The sequence below is a fragment of the Cupressus sempervirens genome, chromosome 6, assembly GCF_028749045.1.
Source record: "Cupressus sempervirens isolate cs-2001-9-10 chromosome 6, ASM2874904v1, whole genome shotgun sequence".
NCBI classification, from domain to species: Eukaryota; Viridiplantae; Streptophyta; class Pinopsida; order Cupressales; family Cupressaceae; genus Cupressus; species Cupressus sempervirens.
The window spans coordinates 39,879,398-39,900,323 of NC_143123.1; the positions used below are offsets into that span (position 1 = coordinate 39,879,398).

General features: G+C 34.2%; 1 protein-coding gene across 4 annotated transcripts in view; it reads left to right on the forward strand.

Moving 5' to 3' along the window:
- The window catches only part of LOC149551008 (uncharacterized), a 159,708-nt gene that overhangs the window by 115,247 nt on the left and 23,535 nt on the right, over window positions 1–20,926 (forward strand). For all 4 annotated transcript variants that reach the window (XM_089786570.1, XM_089786567.1, XM_089786568.1 and 1 more), the window contains 3 exons: window positions 14,207–14,311; window positions 14,919–16,580; window positions 16,797–16,998. In XM_089786570.1, coding sequence (XP_089642696.1) covers window positions 14,207–14,311; window positions 14,919–16,580; window positions 16,797–16,998 — 1,969 coding nt within the window. The remainder of the gene's footprint in view (window positions 1–14,206; window positions 14,312–14,918; window positions 16,581–16,796; window positions 16,999–20,926) is intronic.

Consider the following 20,926-nt stretch of genomic DNA (forward strand, 5'->3'; position numbering starts at 1 on the left):
TCTCAAAAACAGGTTTGATTAGTGAGAGATAGGTGAAGATTAAATAAAGAGCAAAAGGGACAACAGTTGTTGTCAAACAGATGTATCTTTTCATAGTCAAAAGGTGCAACCCTTTCATAAGGGCATTAACAAATGAAAGGGTGCGATTCCTTACACTCAAGGAAATATTTAGGATGAGAAGGTTCCATTTGAAGAAGAAATAAAATAGGGGAAATGATTGGGAGAATAATACATTATTCTCAAAGGCAACAACGTAAAGTAATATTGATATCTTGCAAGATAGGTATATGTCCTACAGTGGAATGGACCACGCTTCATCATATAAAGGCAAAGGATAACTCCTACAGTGGAATGGGCCATGCTACATCATACAAAGGTAAGGGAATAAGTACTGTGGTGGGATGGGCCATGCTACATCATACAAAGGCAAGTCTTTGTAATGTTCCCCATGTTTTAGACCCTCAATGGAGTTCTTAGCTTTTCATTCTCCGAAGGCTAAGTGGAGAAATAAGGAGAAATAAATTAAATTAAAGTCAACAAATAAATAAATCTAAAGGTGACTTTATATTTAATTAATTTAATTTTCTAGAAGCACAACTAATTATTGTAGTGGAAAGGGGGAAGCTTCTAGAGAGTGCATTTTCTAGAAATACAACTAATTATTGTATTGGAAAGGGGGAAGCTTATAGAGTGTAATTAAATAATATTTTATTTCCTTCTAGAAGGGTGAAGGAAAAAAATGAATAGAGGCGAGAGTTTCATTGTTAAGCATCCGATTATTGTCAATCGCATTTGATATAAACTTGAGAGAAGAAACTAAGGGTTTCTAATTTCAGTTAGCCATTGGAGAGCGTCAATTCTTTAGTGTTGCAGCCATTTGATATGGTGAAATATCCACTGAATTTGGCATTCATCATTCTGGAGTTAAATTTGTGCTTAAATTGGAGAATACATTTGTTGCTGACTATTACAGTGTCGTGAATAGTATCTGCGCTATAGTACTTGGCTTGATTATGATTGCAATTTCATCTCCTTCATTGGGTGATTTGTATATCAGGTTCTACAATCAATTTACATCATTTAAATTGGTCATTTGGCATTGTAAAGGTGGCTGTCATAAGTAGCTGTAGATGCACATTTGATATCAGATTTATAATGCCATTTGTATTCAGATTTTTTTGAGGTTGCAAAGCCAAGAGCCTTGTGATATTATGTTAAGCATTGAATTAGAAAATATCTCACTAAAGGAGTGATAAGTTGCAGGTCTATATATTTGATGTAATGTGCATATTTATATCTTTCATGATTGACATAATAGTATGCATGCCAAGTGTTTGAAAAAATACCAATTGCTTGTGAGTGCACATTTTTCATTTAGAATTCATATATATGCATTTGAAAAGCCGAAAGAGAATTGTATATGCATTTAGTTCTTTCCTTAGATATAAGTAGCAATCAATTACAGGCTTTTAGATTCCCTTTGATATCATTTCAAGCAAGCATAATTAGTCTGAAACTAAGAAACAACAAGCATAGAGATCGTATTGGAAGTGTTTGATAATATTCCTTGACCTACAAATCAACAAGTTGAAGTTCGAATTGACAAGGGATATTACATTGGTATCAAAGCTTGCTTGCAAAGTGTTTGACAAAATGTCAACCAACTGAATTAGAGAAGAATTTGGCATTTGACAAAGTTATAACCGGTTAGGTTATTAGAGTGGTATCAGAGCTTGCTTGCAAAGTGTTTGACAAAATTTCAAACAACTAATTTAGAGAAGAATTTGGTGTTTTCTCGAAGTTATAACCGGTTGGGGTTATTACAGTCTTGTGGTGAAATGAGCATGCGCTACATCATTCAAATTCAGGGGAATAAGGCTTGTGGTGAAGTGGGCGTGATTTACATCATACAAAGGCACTATTTGTGAAGGATAGTCCATATGGAAGGATTACTGTGAGAAACCATTATCATATAGGCAGATTATATAACACTAATGATATAGTCAATTTGCATATACTTGTTCATTATTTGGTGATTGCAGGACCTAAGTCAATATTTATCTTGTTAAAAGCCTGCAGGCATTTAAATTGGTAAAATTTATTTCTAACCATCTTAAGAAATCTTATTCTAATGGAATTTGTGATTCTAGGGCAAAAATTAGAGCAATCCCAAAAGGGGACATTACGTAGTTGTTAAATGGTATAGTGATCAATCTATTAAGTGATACTTCTGCAGATAGAGTTATTTAATGCTTTTCCCTTTTTTAATTTTTTTTTTGATGTGTTAGAAGTGGATTCTATAGCGAACCCCCCACGCTGCCCCCCCCAAAAAAAACCCCAACAGAACAAATACATTTTAATAGGTAGGCCACTTCAAACCACAACAAGGCCATCAATAAATAGCCCTACCTGCCAAATTTTTCTGAGCAATGATATGAAAAATCAACATACTGTAAAGAATAAATAGTACTAAATGTGACGTAGAAGGTGGGTGAAAATCGGGCTTAGGATGAATACAAAAGGCAGACAATCTTGTTTAGTCAAAGAAGCTTAATCCCTCTCGTTTAGCATATCACTCTTTTTTTTTTATATGAAAGGAAAGCAGCAAATAAATTCATTTGTAAATCTATCTGCAAACCGGTCTCTTTCTTGTTACAGTAGCAAAAGATAATGCAATCAAAATATTCTAACAATCTGAATTTCTGCAGCAATGTTTAGAAGTTCGCAATCTTTTCTACAATTATTGAGGCATCACTGGATCAGTATTTGGTAGTAACCTCCAACTTCCAGATTCTGGCTGTTTGTCACGAAAGCCATTTTAAGTATGTCAACCAGGACTAAAGCAACGACTATGGGAAAAGGAAGAATTCACCACTGAAAGAACAGGGCAATGATAATGATGCACAAATTATAGAATTGGCAAGGGGGATCCTGTCAGTAAAATTTCTACTGTTGAGTTGCAACCAAATCCTCCAGTGCACAGCGAAGGGAAACTTTATGTAAAAATTTAAGAGGGGTGTGGAAACTGGTCAAATTGCATAAGTGATCTCTGAGACTGAAATAAACAGTCCAAATTATCTTTGGTTTTCTCTAAAGAGCCTGTCAAATTTTCTGTAAACAGGACCAATGCAGCATGAGGTAATCTATGGATTCTTCTGCATTGAGACAATGAAAGTCTTTCTCAAATAACTTGTTGTGCATGGGGATCTTGTTTGTCCCACTAACCATACAAAAAGTGTTACATTTGGGGAGGAGGTGGGTGGGGCTCTTAGTTTCAGATGAAGGCTGCTGGCAAGTCAGATACTGGAGGTAAATTTCTTCCATTTGAGAAACGTGTCTCCAAATGAAACCCTCTGTTGTCGCTCCTCTACACAAGCTTGCATTTGCTCAAGTTTATAGTTGTTAATCGGGTCATTTATGTCATGTTACTAATGGTATCCAGGTTTTCCCTCCTATTTATTTGCAAAGTTATCAGGCTCTGGTCTACTTTATCAGAACATATTTTTCAGATTGTTCTCAGATGAGGAAGGGCATACAATTTGAGGAGCCAAGCTAGTTTAAATCCCATTAAAGGTGGTGAATACTTAAATGAACAATGTCATACCTAAAGCCTTTAAAAGGCAAGGAAGCTTAGTTCTATTTTATGTTGCAAACCTGGTCTCGAATAGTATTTGGGGTGGCAAGACAGTTGGTGATCTTTGCCAAACAAAGGATATAAGTAAGCATTGATAGGTGCATATTTTACGTGGTGCAGCCAATCCAAAGGGGCATCAAACTTAGTTTAAAATCATACTGTTGAGTGGTAATTAGTTTAAAAATCACACTGTTGAGTGGTTATTGGTACATAAACTGCTCCCTTAAAAGTGGCACAGGTTTCATGTGACTTTGGCACTCAAGTTCACTGAAAAACGTTAAGACAAGCACTAAGGCAACGTTGGGATCACACATAGAATCATCAAGGGAAACCATCATTTACCACAGAATCATCAAGGGAAACCATCATTCACCGGTGTTGTGAAGCATAACCTCCAACTTGCCCACAAAGAAACTTGTGCAATCTTTACTTGAAACAACGATTGCTCCTTTCTCCTTAGAGCTAATTGTGTCATTCTGCTGCAGCCTATGTTCCTCATCATTGGTCCATACTTCTTTAGATGACTTAACTTCAGATTCGACATTACTATTTGCATCTTTACTCAGGGATGCACATAAATACACAATCTCATCTTTAAGATCAGCTTCCTTGTTCAAATGATCATTTTGAAGAAAACTTGTATTGAACTCCTTGTATATGGAAGTAGATGTTTTGCTTGTGAAGCCAAAGAGCTTTTCCTTCATTAATTCCCATCTGAAACATTAAAACTATTAGGAACAATTCCTTTTACTTGTATTTCCTCATGGACCTCCTCAAACGAGAGCAGGAAATTTCTAGAAGTAGATAGAAAATCTTCTTATTTTTATTTTCTAGTTTTTCCTTTTGTAACTTTTTCAGTGTTCACCTATGCATTGGTGATTCACTAAGTTGCCTGTTTGGGTTTGGGTTCAGATTGGGGTATGGGTTCGTGGGTTTGGGCAAATAAACAATTTCGTATAAAAAATAAGAGAAACAATATTTAGTACTAGGCTTGATTGCTAATGTGGTCTCCAATTATTCAATATATATTACAATTTGGTGTGATATTTTAAATCAGCTTTGTGTTAGATGTGGATAACTCAATTGCTATTGATATTTAGTGTCACATTTTATTTTATTAATGGTGGGCTTGAATATATATATATATATATGAGTTGTACCATTTAATTTTAAATTGTATCAAAATGTATTTATCTAATGGTACTGTTATACCATTTCTGCTGATTGCATCTATTTATAGTGCCACTAGTAAACTGTAATTTGATATAATATATAGTATATACCCACAAATTACTTATGGGCTTAATTAAGGCTCAGCTTGGCTTAAATTTTGGCATATATATATATATATATAGTTGTCCTCCGTTTTGTCACCACAAAATGTAGGTAACGGTACAAAACTTTTCCAATTAAGTTTCACATTTCTCTGAGATAATTCACTATTTGGTTGGCCAAGATTGATCAAACGATTGTTCCCAATTCATATAATGAATCTTTCTATTGAAGGCTCTCATCAAGTCTTTTATGTTTTTTCAATTTATCAGCCTATACTTGATTTTTGAGGCCTTCAAAGTCCCTTTTGCATTTTTGAGTGTTTGTTTAGATCATTTTAGTTTTTTAGTTTTCTTCAATCTCTTGCTTTTGGTTTTTCCTTCCATTTGATATGTCTTGGGGCTTAATCGGTGTTATTAGTCAAAAGATATCAAGGTTTAAGTGCCTAAAAAGTGGGTTCTCCAAGCTCAATACCATATTTAAAATATTGGCCTTATATTCTAATGTTGAGCTGTACTTCTTGAAAAATATAACTTAAAATGACTTTCTGTTATGTTTTTAAGTTACTTTATCACTTTAAATTTATCAGTTAAGTGATTAAAGTCATTATAGTGCACTTTATGTTATAATTTGATGTTGTGTTGCTTTTTAATTTCTCTCAAGTGGACTTTATGCACTTTATAGTCTAATTTAATGTTGAGATTTACATTTAAGTGAAATGTTACTTTTTGAACATATTTGCACATAATATGTAGTGTAAATATGTATTTGACCCCTTCAAGTGATATTAAAATTAGACATGTGCTAAATATAAAATTTAAGTGATGCAACTCCATTACATGTTATTTTTGAAATGAAATACATGTAATGCATCCAAATGAACACAATTTTGGCTAGGACATGCAAATGCATTGCATATTTAAAACATGCAATCACTCCTAGAGAACCCAATTTTGGCTTGGAGGTGGAGTTTTGGGCAAAATACATGTAAATGCAAGGCATGAAAACGTTACATGCAATGGGCTCTTCTAAACCCAATTTTGGTCTATAGATGAGTTTCATCACTTTGCCTTGCACATTTTAAACTTGCATTTGAGGTTTCCAAACCCGATTTTGCTTTTGCATCCAAAAACGTCTCATGTAAATGCATCTAGAGAACCCAGTTGTGGCTTCTAACTCAAAAACATGCATTTGCATTGACCTTTTACACATGCATTTGGGCTTGCAGAACCTATTTTTCTCTACAAGCAAACACATGACATGTAATAGGGCCTAGAGAACCTGTTTTTGCTCCTTGAAGAAAAGCGTTTGAACTTGTGCATTGCCAATGCATATTTTATACATGCAAAAGCCTTCTCTTCACCCTTTTTTGGCTTATAAGGTGAAAATGTGACATGCAAAAGCTTTCTCTAAACCTGTTTTTGTCTTTAAAGATGAAAACATGACATGCAAAAACCTCTCACAAACCCGATTTACCTTGAAGGAATGTGTTTGCATAAAAGATGGCACATGCATTTGCTCTTGGAGAACCCGATTTTGGTTGCAACATGAATTTTATGCATTCGTCTTGCCCATTTTACATGTGTTTGGGCTTTCTAAACCCAATTTTGGGCATTCCAAAGAAAACGGTACATCTAAAGAGCTATTGTAAACCCAATTTTTCTCTCCTAAATAAAAAGCAACCATCTTAAAGGGCTTTTAGATCACAGTTTTACCTAGCAGCTTATAAGGAAAGAAACTCTTTAATTTATTTGCATCAAACACATGCACATACTATAGAAGTTGGAGACTACGATTTGCCAAAGGGAGACGTTTTCAAACATTGAAATCCTTCAACAAGTGCGATCTGCACTTAGGATTTCTTTTGCAACAACATTTGCAAGGTTAACCACATGCATTTGCATCTTCTAAACCCAATTTGTAGCTAAGGTTTGAGTCTTTCAAAGGCTTTTGGTCATTGCATGCAAACATACTTGGAGAACCTGATTTTGGAGAGAACAAGTTCATTCTAACTTCTTCAAAATATTGCTCATCGATCTCCAAGTAAGTGTGAGGATTCGGTTTTGCTTGCAATTTCTTGCTTGTTTTGCTAATTTGCTACATTCTTTGGCTCTTTGTTATCCATTTGTTCAAATGCAACCCTAGTTTTTTGCATTAAGTTATTTAACAAGTTTGAACTTTTATTATCTTGCAAATGCAAAAGCTCTTCAACCTCAAAAACAAAATTACATGCAAAGTGAATTTTTGGAGTTTGCCAAAGTTTGAGTCAAAGCAAGAGGTATGTTTTTCTCTTCTTTTCTTTGTTTTTGTAAATACTTTTGTTTTTGGTTTGTTTATGAAGAAAAGTTGATCTTCCCTAAAAGAATGCAAGTATCGTATCCAAGCCATCATTTAAACTCCATATTCCTACATTTGTAATCACATTCTACAAACCCGATTACATATTTACACCAAGTAAAAATGATGAGTTTTTACCACATGTAATTGCATCTCCTAAACCTGATTTTGGTAAAAAAACACATTTTTAAAAACAAACTCTTATTTTACACACATCCATATGCTTCCAGCTCACATTCCTAGCCATCCAAAACAAAAACCCCATTTTGCCCAAATGCAATCAACCATCCAAACCCCGATTTTGTCCATTTTGCCCAAAATTCAAGTTGTTCCATTCATTTCCAGCCTCCTAAAGTGTTCAAAAGGTATCTAAATCATACCTAGAACACTTATCCTCCATGTTTTCCATCATTGTTCAAATCTTGAAAACCTCATGGATTCAATCCCATTAAAAGATATTTTCCCTCTTCGGAATTCTCATGTTGCAGTGAATTCTTCAAGTAAAGATATGTCAGAATTTCTTCAAAACATAGAGATCCTGTTGAGAAGATATGCTTTGAATCAAAAGAAGCAATAATGCATTTGTTCTCCACTTTCCCAATGGCTGCCAAAGAACTTGAGTTTGTGTGGGAATGCACCAAGCATTTTGATCCAAAAAATAAATAAACTGAAGATGTTGATGGGAAAGTTGTTCTGGGTTTACATCCTAGCCACATTGAAAAGGTTTTCAAAGTGTCAGAAGTTCCAGAATGTGTAAATCTGACAAAGGAGAATTCACAACTTGATCACATCGAGTTTTCAAAAGACAAATGGCAATTTATCAAAGAGAATAGAGTGGCACAAAATATAGGGACTCCCGATTTGACGATCATGCACGATTGTATCATCAAGAACAAAGCCTTTGCTGATAATCGCTAGGATTGATTTAGCAGTTTCAACTTTTTCTTCAAGAGCATTTTCATCTTTGTAGTTGCAAAAGATAGATTACATGTAATCCGATGACACGAACCTTCAATCATTTAATCTAATAAATCTTCTTTCTTAGTTTGACTTAGTCATGGTGGTTGAGTTTCTCCTACCTTTTTCTCACTCCATTTTTCTATATAAGGAGTGCCCCTCATTGTAAAAATCATCTTTTATTATATGCAAGAGAGCTCTGTCAAACTTGTGCAAGCATAATTGTGCTTGTGTAGTGCAAATTTGAAAGAAAAGTGAATAGAAAGAGGCAATTGGATTCTAAGCTATGACTAGAAACAATTGCGATAGAACAAATTGAAAGCTATGACTGTGATTTGTTTCTATTATCTCTCGTTCATGTTATTATTGTATGTTTAAATAAGGCATGGTGAATATAAGAAATAATTGGAGCCGAAGTTGTGACTGGGAACAATTGTGGTAATACAAGACTAGAGGTTGTGACTATAGCTTATATTATTGTCTTAAATTCATGCAAATTAGTTAGAAATTCTCTACTTTTGGAAGTCTGTGCACCTCAATGGTAGAGATTTTTCTTATAGAATAGATAAAACTAGACATAGATCTAAGCCGATACAATCTCAATCAGCTTCTGAGTTGTTGTTTGGTATTGGTATCACTGTTTCCAACTTTTAGATAGAATTGTAGTGTAAGATATTCAACTTGTCCCTTACTCGCTTTGTGCGTAAGTGGATTCTTTTCTGAAAGAAAGAGGGAAGAATATTAGTAATACCCTATAACGCATCTCTTCACTTCTTGCTTACCTTGAGTTGATCCAAGGAATGGTGAGACGGGGGAGCCTTCCCTTAAAGGTAGGAGAGACTGTCTTATGTGTTGTGGCTGGTCTACCTATTTTGCGACTGAATTTGCATAAATTGTCGATTGCAAAATATCCACCCAACATATGTGTGTGTGTGTGTATGTACATATATGCATATATATATACACACACGTATACATACATACATACATACATACATACATACATACATATATATATATATATATATTTGTATGAGCTGTACCATAATAAAATATTGTCTTTTGTGTTTTTAACATACTTTTTGGGCTCAGGGGCTGTGGATCCTTGAGGTTCTGCACAGGATATGTAGTGGTCCTCCCGGGTCCTTGCAGGCTCGTGGCGAGTCCTGGCAAGATCCTCGAGGAGCCACAGTCCATGGAAAGGACCCTGCCCGGACTTGGCTAGCAGGGTCTGAACCCTGCAACCTAGGTGATTCAACTCTGAGGGCCATTTGCAAGAGAAACACAAATTTTGTCCACTTTGTTTATTTTTGCCATCTTTAAGAATTCTTGCCCTGGAAGAATCAACCTCTCTTCTCTTTTAAGCTGAAAAAAGGGCACTCAACCTCTTAGGATGCTCACTCAATTTTTCTATATCTCCTCACTTCTTTGAACATATTGTTTCGATTCTGACATGCATTCTAATAAAGGTGCATTATATATTGTCACTTTTTTCCTCAAGATTGATAAAACTTCAAAATATATTTTCCCATTACTGACCCTTCGGGCTGGCGGGATACATAGCTCTTATACCACTGTAAGTTCCCTGAAGGATTTGGACCCAAATTTTAATTTAATCACAAATTTGTTTAAGTTCACAAGTAAACAAATCTTCATATTGTTGTCGGAAGTCTCAGTTATACTGATTTGAGAATGAGAGTGCTTGCAAAAATCAACTTGAGAAATGAAAATCATATGAATGGAGATAACATAGCTAATGAGCTTTAACTAATGAAACTCTTCACACTATAGAACTTCTCAGAATAAACTGTCCCAGAAGTGAATTAGCAATAAATTCTTAACCTTGATCTTCAGAGAAACCAATGAATAATAATGATTTCAAGGAGGTGAATAGGTTGCAGCAGTCAAAGTCATTCATCATTCCTTGAAATCCAGAATGTGTGAAGAAGAAATAAATATATAGATAATATACCAGCTCTGAAATGCTTTGTAAGTAGATTGTAGCTCCATCAGTACTTGAAATACTTATAGAGAGAGCCAATGCAGTTCAGAAATCAATTTGTACACGGATCTGAGGCACGCTCTTTAGCAGATATTTAAGAACAGTGGACATATATTATTTCCTGTGCTCAGAAATAGTGAAAAGCATCTTCATTTGGATTTGAGATATGCCGTATTGAATACAGACATGCATCAGTAGCAAATTTAATGTCCAAAACTATGTTTATCTACCAGGCATATATTTGTTTTCCTGACCTATTTAGCATGCATGGAATGCTATGCTACACGTCAGAAGCATGAGTGTACTATTATTATACTCCTTGATTGCATTCTAAACCTCCATGTATATGACTTAATCTAAATGGAATGTAGTTCCCTAACAATTGACAGGCATGCATTTAGGCAGTGAGTTTCACAAATTAACAAAACATAAAGCCTGCATAATATTCAGGAAAATTAATCATAACCAAAGCAATCCTTTATTTTGACATAAATATTGGTACAGCTCATTTTTGTCAGCACTACAAGTTTTTTTTTTTCTTTCTGATATGAACCATTCTACTTCCTGTTGCACAATGTCTATATGTTATTATGTATGTCTACCTGCTTGTCATTAAATTGTGATGGTCAATGTCAAATTGAAGCTCCAAATTATAGCACTTTGTTAGGGTCAGAAAAGGAAATTTTTTCTAACCTAACCCCAATAATTTAAACCATAATTCACAGTCTCGGTCTCAGAGAGTACTCGGCAAGCCTAAAATTTTCAGCTGGGAAAAAACTTGGCAACCTAGCAAGCACTGAAAATTAAAATTTCTTATAAAAACATTTTTGTTTGTAAAATTGAATTGCAAAATCAATAAAATAAAAAATCTGCATCTTGAAAGAGAAAACACATGGTTTTATAGAGAAAACATGTGAAAACTTAATTTAACTAGTGTTTACCTGCATCAACATTTTAACCAACATTTTTTGTGTCCATAAAAGTGCAAGAGTTAAAACTTGTGAAACTTTGCCAAGGAAAATAAATAGAGAGTACTTGGCAACTTGGAGAGTACACATAGAGTTTGTAAACTGTGATCTATACCACCTTGGTATTATTGTTGACAATTGAAATGTTAAAATTCTTTTCAATAGTTGCAATCACAATAATTCAAAGAGTACTTGGCAACTTGGAGAGTACACGTAGAGTTTGTAAACTATGACCTATACCACCTTGGTATTATTGTTGACAATTGAAATATTAAAATTCTTTTCAATAGTTGCAATGACAATAATTCCAAGAAAACAAACCTCGTTAGGTTGATGTCAAGCCAATAAAATTTTATTTCAGTTTGATCTGGCTTTTTATGTTTACTATTGGCTAGTTCTCTTAGAAAGTTCAGATATGTTAAAAAAATCAGGTAGATGTCTTATTATTTATGTCTATGATGGTGTGGAATACCAAGAGGAAAACGACAAATCATTCTTAGAAAAAAAACAAAACATCTCTTAATCATTCCTTGTTAATGTCCTTACATCAAATGTAGAACCATACCAAAGAATGTGCCTTTATTTTAAAGTTCTTAACAGCTGTTAGAAATATATGTCCATTCATGGCCACCTAACTGCAGTTCACTTCAGCAACCTGATGAAATATGGTGAATCTTTGGTGGTGAACCATGTCCAGTGGCTAGAGCTTCAATTCGACGCTAAAATTCAATGAAAAAATCCAATTAAATAGCAATCTCATTTGGTTAGGGTATCACAAGAAGTTGGTAAATAGTAAATGTGTTTCCTGGGTGATTTTTTGCATTTTTCTCACTATTATTGAAACCTTTTAAAAAATATTCTGGGGGAAAATTCATTTTGGTCAATGATTTTCAAAAAATCGAAAAAATTGGTTTTTTTTTTTTGATGACGTATCCTTTGATGTGCTGATATACTTGTTCTGGCACTTGTTGCATGGCCAAAGATAATCTGTGCTTCTAATAAGTTGTGCAGTCCTTTCATGTGTTGCCAAGGAAATGAAAACTAGTTGACTTTGAAATTCCTAGCTATCACTTCATCCACAAAGTCGGAGCTTCCAACTATTTTAAATTATTTTAAAATAAGAAAACATCAGAAAAAAAACTTGGTACAATATGTTTAATCCTAGATGACCATTACTTGTTAAAGAAAGAGAGTAAAAATAATAGAAAACAGGTTAGAATATAATAGCTCTTGCAAAGCTTGGAAAGAAATTTTATAAAAATTAAAAGTAAAAGATCCTTTCCCTGAACGAATATTCTCCTTGATGCAAGCTTTTTGATCTCCCTAGCCTTGGATAATTTGTAGAACTAGAAATGGAGTTTTGAGTGAGTGAGAAATGATAGATAGGAATGTTCTAATGCTTTTTGTTTTGTATGTTATAACTGACATGTAAATCACTTACTTAGGTTGCATTATGTTTTTTTCCTTCTTTCTATTTTTTCTTAAATATTTTTAAATGCTTTTTTCTTCATGGGGATCTGGTAGGTTGTCCTTGGGTTCACCTAGTGTCTTTCTTGAGCTGTACAAGTTAAACCAGTGTCCTAGGCAAAACCAGATTTATAGATAGTAACAATCACAAAAGTCGCTCTTTGTTATAATTTTAAGCATGAAACTTCTTAAGGTTCTTAGTACTTCATTAGTATATTTATGGTTAGAAACAGAATTAAAATTTAAGATGTATATTACAATAGAGAAAAAGCAAGATGAGACACATCCACTCCCAAAGTGCAGAGCCATAGCCATTAAGCTTTGCTTTGCTATAATTTTAGATCAGCATAAATCACTTTCTTATGATAAATTGTTTTCTTATTGACAAAAAATTATATTCAAGTCTGCTATTGAGCAAAGTTGCTCAAAGTAATATGTGAAACTCTTAGCGTCGTTCTGTTTGCCTTATTATAAAATTTTAGAATTTTGACCAGTCTACAAAATAATACTGGATTGATTTTGAAGTTCTCACAGTAAGACTTTTAATAGGTGTAACTATGTAAACCATGTTGATTTGTGTAAACTCCAACTACTTGAAAAGTGTCCTACTTTCTGAAAAATCCTTATCATTTGGCAAATCTCTTGGATAAAATTAGAAAGTAGAATGCTTATTTTTGTGATGCATTTTGGATTTTGCACATTCAAAAACTCCATTCTGTTAATTTAAGTGGTACAATATTGCACCAGATTTAATTTATTTTCCTTTCAGGGAAAAGCAAATCCCTCTTTAGCCTGAATCTATTAGTGGTACCACTCTAGGAGCTCAAAATACAATTGAAGAAACAAATTAAGATTTACAATTAAGTATAATAAATAAAAGATGCTCCTAGAATTACTGTGTCTTCAGTGCTATGATATATAGTATTCTGTAAGTTTATACTTAACATGCCTGCATATTTTGGAGAGTGAATTGTTTTTAATCACTTGAATCCAAATTTGTCATAACTACACTATAATTTTATTTGTTTCTTCTCATTACTTCATAAATTATGTGTTAAGTTAATGACATTTTATTCTAGGCAGCCCGGGACTTGTACTCGCCTTCGCCTCAGGCCTTATCCTTCGGTTCTTGGTTGCTTCTTGCCTGCGGGAAGTACTTAGGCTCTTCTTTCCTCTTGATTTGTCTCCTTGCTTTTTGCTTTCTTGTTTTGTTCTTTCCATGGACACCGTTTGGTGTTCCCGTAGTTGGCTGCAGCCCTGTTGTACTCTTTGCAGTCCCTTAGATCCGTTTGTGCTCTCCTGTTGGACATTACTTATTTATCTTATCTTATCATATTCTTTCTTTACTATCCTTGTGTCTCTCATCATGATGATGGATCACACAGTGTGATCTGAAACGCTGATGCTAATTTTTTTTGACACAATCGAATCCAGAAGCTATTTGCATTATCTTATCTAACTAAAAATTTTCTTCTGAATGTTTTGTAGGCTTATATCAAATTTGTGTTGCAATCTGGCACCCTAAAGTAGAATCATTTTCTAATTGCAAAATTGTTCATTTTGGAACAGGATGAAGTTACGAAGATGGCAGAGCAGTTTCATTCCCATGTGATGAACAAATTTCATTATCCTATTAAAAAGATTGCCTTAGCACAAGCTGTGGAAATATCCTTGGTATGGTAACTGTCATGTAAACTTCAGTCCACTATGATCAACAATCTCAAGATATAGTTGAAGATTATTTATGTGTTTTCTCTATCTATATTGCTGTTAAATAAGACAATTTATCATATCTAAGCTTTGACACAAGCTGAATGGTTGCCTCCCCCTTAGGTCTGCATTTATGGATTGCCTTTGCTTGCTAGCCCGTTCAAAGACCAATGCTTCGTAATATTCTGGTTTTAGGCTGGGAAAACTTCCTTTCAAACAGTGTACCATTGATTTATGGATAATTACATGAACTTTTAATCAATGGAATTTTTCAGAATTTGCGCCATTCCCATCCAATCTACACACAGTTAGTCATGGTATTTACTATTTACTATTTAATAATGGACTTTATAAAGTGCTCATTAATTTTTGGTAACAAATGAATTTCTGACCGCAATGCAATGACCATTATCTTGTAATAAATATAATTTCTTCCTTTGTTTTAACACTTTCTATCCATCAAGTTCTGGCTCTTGACTTATTAATGAATTTCATTTTGATGTTCAAAGCACTATTTCCTCTCAAGTGTCATTTTAAATCTAATATTATCTGAGCATGGTCTTATTTCTAGTGTCTCGCAGCAGCCAATTGCTTGAAGCATGCAGTGGACATAGAATCTTCACTTGAATCTGCCAAATCACAGTTACACTTTGAATGCTCAAGGCAAGAAGTTGATTTAGTGTATGAGAAATTATGCCAGAAGTTTCCGACACTGAAAAAAATCAGAATACCATCCACAGTAGGACATCCTTGCAATAGAAATGTCTTTTCATCTATAGATTCCATGAACGAGAAGAATACAGAAGGGACATGCTTGAAGGATGACAAAGTTTCAAATGATGACCGCTCCACACAATTAATCCAGTCCAGAGCAGCTCATCCTGTAGTTACTCCGTACAATTCAACTGGATTAGATGGTCATCAAATTGAAAGAGTACAGGTAAATTGTACTTTAGGCACTACCAGCCGACGTGATTATCTGAGGCAACCAAGTGTTGGAATTCCAGTTCAGGAGGAAAGGAACTTGCATGCAGAGAGACTTATTTCCATCACGAGGAAACATGTTGATGTGCCCAATCAGCATGGTATTGCAGATTCTGAACGTGATCCTCAACATATTATGGAATCTCAAGAGCAGAATGATCTGGCTATTAAACATCCCAGTTTGATGGCAGATAGAATGTGTGCAGAAAGACAGGAATTTATAAATGCCTCTGTTCTGAAACAGCAATCAGGGCAGACAGAATTGGATGAAGTCTCTGGAAAGAATAAAAAGAAAAATAAGACAATGGATAGTTCCAGGATTGCCTTTATTTCTAATACAGAAAAGAGTGTGAAACTTGCAGAGAAAGAAAGAAACAGTGCACAAAAGGACAACGAACTCAGTCAACATTTGTCAAGTGGATCTGAACATCTAAGGGTCAGGCAAACTTCTATCAGTGAGGAAGAAAATAGAAGATGCAGTTCCATTGTAAAGGACACAACTGCTGAGAGAACATTATCACACCCCAGTTCTCGAGTTAATTCGGAACCAAATGCTGACAAAATTTCCCCACAACCCTGTTCAAGAGTTAAGTTTGAACTGACAACTGCTGATACAGTGTCACAACTCAGTTCTGGAGTAACTTTGCACTTACCTACAGATATTTCACATGCACCGTCGGGGGAGCTTCTGCAAATTGGAGTGATTGGTCCATGTCAAATCTCTTCAGAATTGCATATAGATCAACGTTCACAAGGTGGTGAGCCCAGTTTTCTAAAAGAAGGGCAGCCTAAGCATTCAAGTTCCGGCCAGCACTGTCTGCCAAATACTTCAGTAGTATTTAGGGAACAAAGTCAGCAATCTTGTGACTTTTCAAGCTTTGCTAATAATTTGCATTCAACCCAGGATCTAGAGTGCAATTACATGAACATGTCAGAAATACAAAACCAGTCGCATCACCTGCATCATACTTCAGGTGCTGACCAGGTAGCCATGCCTATCACACCATCAGAACCGAATCAGAGTACCATAATGGAAGTTGGGTCAACTGTTGCAGTTACAACTGAACCATCTACAGCGAGTTTAACATCAAATCTCTCACCCTCTGTTCCATTTGTTTACAATTCTAGGCAGATTGGGGCAACAGCATCCTCAAGATTACTACAACAAAACCTCACTGATCCTCTTTTACATGAGATGGGCAGGCTGAAAAAGGAGAATGAAAGGATTAAAACTCTGCATGAAGAAGAGGTATTTTTTTTTCAAGCTTTGATGGTTTGCTGGTTAGGAAGTATTGATCTGCTTTCACGCCTTGTTTTCTATTGGCTATCTAATTGCATGAATCAGTTATTAAACTTTTGGTTTTTTTAATTTGTCTTCCTAGGTCCTGTTTGTAATTAGCTAATTAGGATCCCTGCATTTAGAAACAGTTTCTGAGTTCAAGATCATTCAATTTCAATTTTGCAGTCTGCACAGATCAAAGCCCAGTTTCAACAGGAGTTTGAAGATCTCAAAAACAAGTATGAGGCATTACTTGAAGAAAAGCAGCTTTCATTTGAACAAAAGACAAAGAACATTGATGAAATAATTGTGAAAGTTAGCTTGAACCAACAGCTTGGTGAGATGATAAGGGGAAACAAGAGAAGGGAGAGTGATTGCACAGTATCAGGTACCAGGACAATTCCATCCAGTCTTCAAAATAAGCTCTTTTATGTTCACACATTGATATATGATGACCATCCTTGTGTTATCTTTACTAAATGAAATAAAAATAGACGATATGTTTTAGTATGGTATTTGCAATGCTACTTTTCTCTCGAGTATACAATTGGATAGGTTTAATATATCTGAGTCAACTTTGTATAACAATGGTTTTATATATCACATTACGTAAGGTTAAATATTATAAAGTGTATGTATAATTTAGGATAAATGCATAAAAATGCTTGTTTATCAATATTAACTAGCTTAAAACTCAAGCATATTAATAAACAAGAGCTCTGGTTGAGCTGGAGTCCCTGCCTTCTAAGCAGTAGAAAGTAGATTATAAAAATTCTTTGGTAGTTGTCAAATTTTCTAATAGTTTAATGTAACTTTTTGATATAAGAAATCATAAATTCATTAGTTCAAACCAAAGATATAGGATTGAGAACATGTGTTTATATAATAACATATATTAATTTATTTTTTCATAACCCCATCTAGAACTAATGTCTTAATTGGTATTGAAGTAAATATTTCAGCATTGATAAGATAATGTTATAAGTTAACATTTGGTTTAGTAATTCTAAATACTTATTTTGTAAATAAATTCTTGCTTCTAACCATTGGTGCATGACTTTGTTTTCTATGAATTTTTCTAGTATCATAAACATTGTTTAAATAAAAATTGATGTTTGAATATTCTTCTTCTGCTCATAACTTTCACATTTTGCATTCATTTTTCACCAAGCATTTCTATCTATGATATCTGACAAATCCCCATCACATGTACTTTAAGCAATGCCCACAAATTTGTTCGATAAATCTGATTTCCCCATTTTTAAGGCAAGAAGACAAAGGTTGAGAAACTTTTGTTTGCATTTTCCATTGCATTTGTTTGGAACTTTGTAGCAAATCAAGCGACCATGTGACATCTACCCATACCTTTGTGTATGCCATCTGCCAATGCATAAGTTCGTTGGAAATGGGAGTGGTGTTTCAAGCACTCTACACAAACATTTTGTTAATTGATTTGACCAAAGAACGTCATTAACTTTAGACATAAACCCTGAAACAGATTTTTGTCATGTTATTTTCTTTGAAACTATGTTTAAGGAAACTTTTATCTTAATGGAACTCCAAAAGTCAAAAATCATAGGAAAGCAAAATTAAGTGTTAAAAACTAAGCATAACTGAAGTAAGGTCAAACTATTTTAATCTGAGAATTTCAAAATCTTATTCACAATTATAACATTATAAAAAATATAAAATTTATTTATTCATTTACACTTTTCATTGTATTTTATCAAAGTTTAATATTCTAATAAATGAAATTTATTGAGTGCAAAAAATTTTACTTAAACGAAAAATAATAAAAATATCATAAAACCTTGTTTTATATTTTTTAAATTCTCTAATTTTATTTCAAACTTTTCAACAAGCAAATTGTATCTTAAAATATAGTTTGAATTAATATACTATTAAACTTTAAAATAAACTAAAATCTCGATATCATGTTTTTAATAAAAATGAACAACAGTGTGGTAATAATAGTTCAGACCACAGTATAGAATGTGATAAATACTTTTTGAAGTTACAGCCACATGTCTTCTGAGGTCAATCAGGCTCATGATTTTTCATTAGCAATTTGCCACAACTATACAACTGCCTACATCTGTCTAAAGATGCATAAGCTCGTCTTTACAAGAATAATTTTAAGCTGCAAAATGAAAAACCACCAATATTGTGTGAAAAAACTGTCTGAGAACAATGTCACAGTTGGAAAAATTACTCTCTTATAAGTTCTTAGAATGCTCCCTGAAAACCAATCTCAAATTTATACATGCCAGGTAAGAATTTCGCTAGTTAGTATAAGATGGTTTTGATGTATGCAACACGGAGAAGAAATTGGAACTTTGCAAATGTTCTCCCTCATTTGTACGAGGAGAGCGCCCAATTGAAGGTCAAGCAAAACCTCGCATTTGTCAAATTCGTATGATATTTCATAGTAGATCTGCTCCATTTTCTATCTACTCTAGTGTTTAAGAGCTTTTCTAGTTGTTATGTAATAGTCTCAAAAATGTCACAGCAATGAGATTTTAAGATTATATAATGTAATGACAAAATGAATATATAAATGTCTAGCAGCGAGTCACACAGATTGGTGGCAAAAATTGTGTTGTTCAAATGTGAGGTGCTTCCGATTGTGTGGTTCAAAGGCGTTGTTTCTGGAAATGCTATTTTTTTAGCAGTTGAGCAGTCCAGTAAGGGTTTGAATTAAGAAGGGTGAATATCTGAACCAACAAGAAAAAGGATCAGCATAGACTCGAAATACATGAAAAAAATTATCCAACTGGGGTCGGGAATGTTGCACGTGATCTTCCAGACATAAATGGCGAAGGGGTGTGTTGTGTTCATATGCGCGATGGGGCGTCCGAATGAAATGAGTGCGGAGAAGCGAGTCATTTCAGAGGGTGAATATTGTGGGCCTGAATTCGAAGAGGATCTGGAAACTTCGTTAGCACCGCCTTCTAATTTTCAGATTTTCCATCTACCAAAATCAAAATAAACCCCAGGAAATTAATGGCTGACCAATGGGAAAATCAGAATTAATATATCATTATTAATATTTGAAATTCGACCTTACGAACTTTACAACATGACATAGCTTGTTACGCAAAAATTGATAGGGCGGGGCTATCGGGAACATTAGTTCCCTGCCTTATATAAGGCAGGGACTAATAAATTGCCACTCAACAACATGAACGTGATCTAAAGGGAAGAAATGACATCTTTAGACAAAATTCATTAGAATAACTTCACCTTGATTAGTGTATCTTTTAATAAACAACAAGGTCAATGCTTATCTAAATCATGACACTTGGAATGGTTAGTCTCACCCTAGAAAGATTTTAGTGATTTATCTCTCATAGCCATGCCACACTGTAGTAGGATACAATTCCTATTCAGAACATATGTAACAGAGAAACTGCTCACTATGTGCAACACATGTATTAGAGAAACCAGTCAACATGCACAAGAAAGCAATTGATCAACAAGCCCTGAACTCTATACTCTGGGTTGGACAAAGTCTGTGTCCCTTCTTTAACGCTCATAACCCACCAAACCATCTTCTTCCTTGAGTGGTCTTCATACCTTCTATTTCACATAAATGCTTTCAAGGTGTGGTTTCTAAACCAGCCCACCCTTTCAGAACCCACCCACAGAAAGGTGTCCTTTCCTAGTTAGTTAATAAATACAATTTTAATTTTTTCTTCCGAGATCTTATAAATATTTTGTATTAATCCCATTTTTAACCAAAAGGTCATAATAATCATTTTATATCTCTCCTTTCATTCCAAAGAGTTGTTTCATGGAAAAATAACTTTATTTCTTAATGGAACAATATTCCATAACAATATTGAAACAATTGTATCCAATACAAATGATATGGCTATTTACATTATGTGTGGCACATTTTAAGTACAAGACTCAGAAAATATTTATGGTCTTCCTAGGTCAATTTTGTTCTTCTTGCTGACAAGTTGACAACATTGTTAGCACTATGCAAATGGCCTTAGATATGGATGCTAGACATAAAAGTATGGTTATCCTCGACAAATACAGCGATTAGAACAAACCAATAATTTTAAGTACAAAGACTCTTGACTAAGACTATTAGTGTTTTTGAAAGGGAAATTTAAGAGATTGTTGAATATTTTTGTGCTACACTTTGATTCTAGGACCAACTCAAGAATATTTTTACTTTTTAATAGTAATGATTGTAGCACATATTACTAGTTAGTCTTGCTTGGGTGAACAGGCATGTGTGTACTGTCTGTCCTGACACGGTATCTTTTTCATATTGTTTTTCTTTTAGCATAGACCTGAAATAG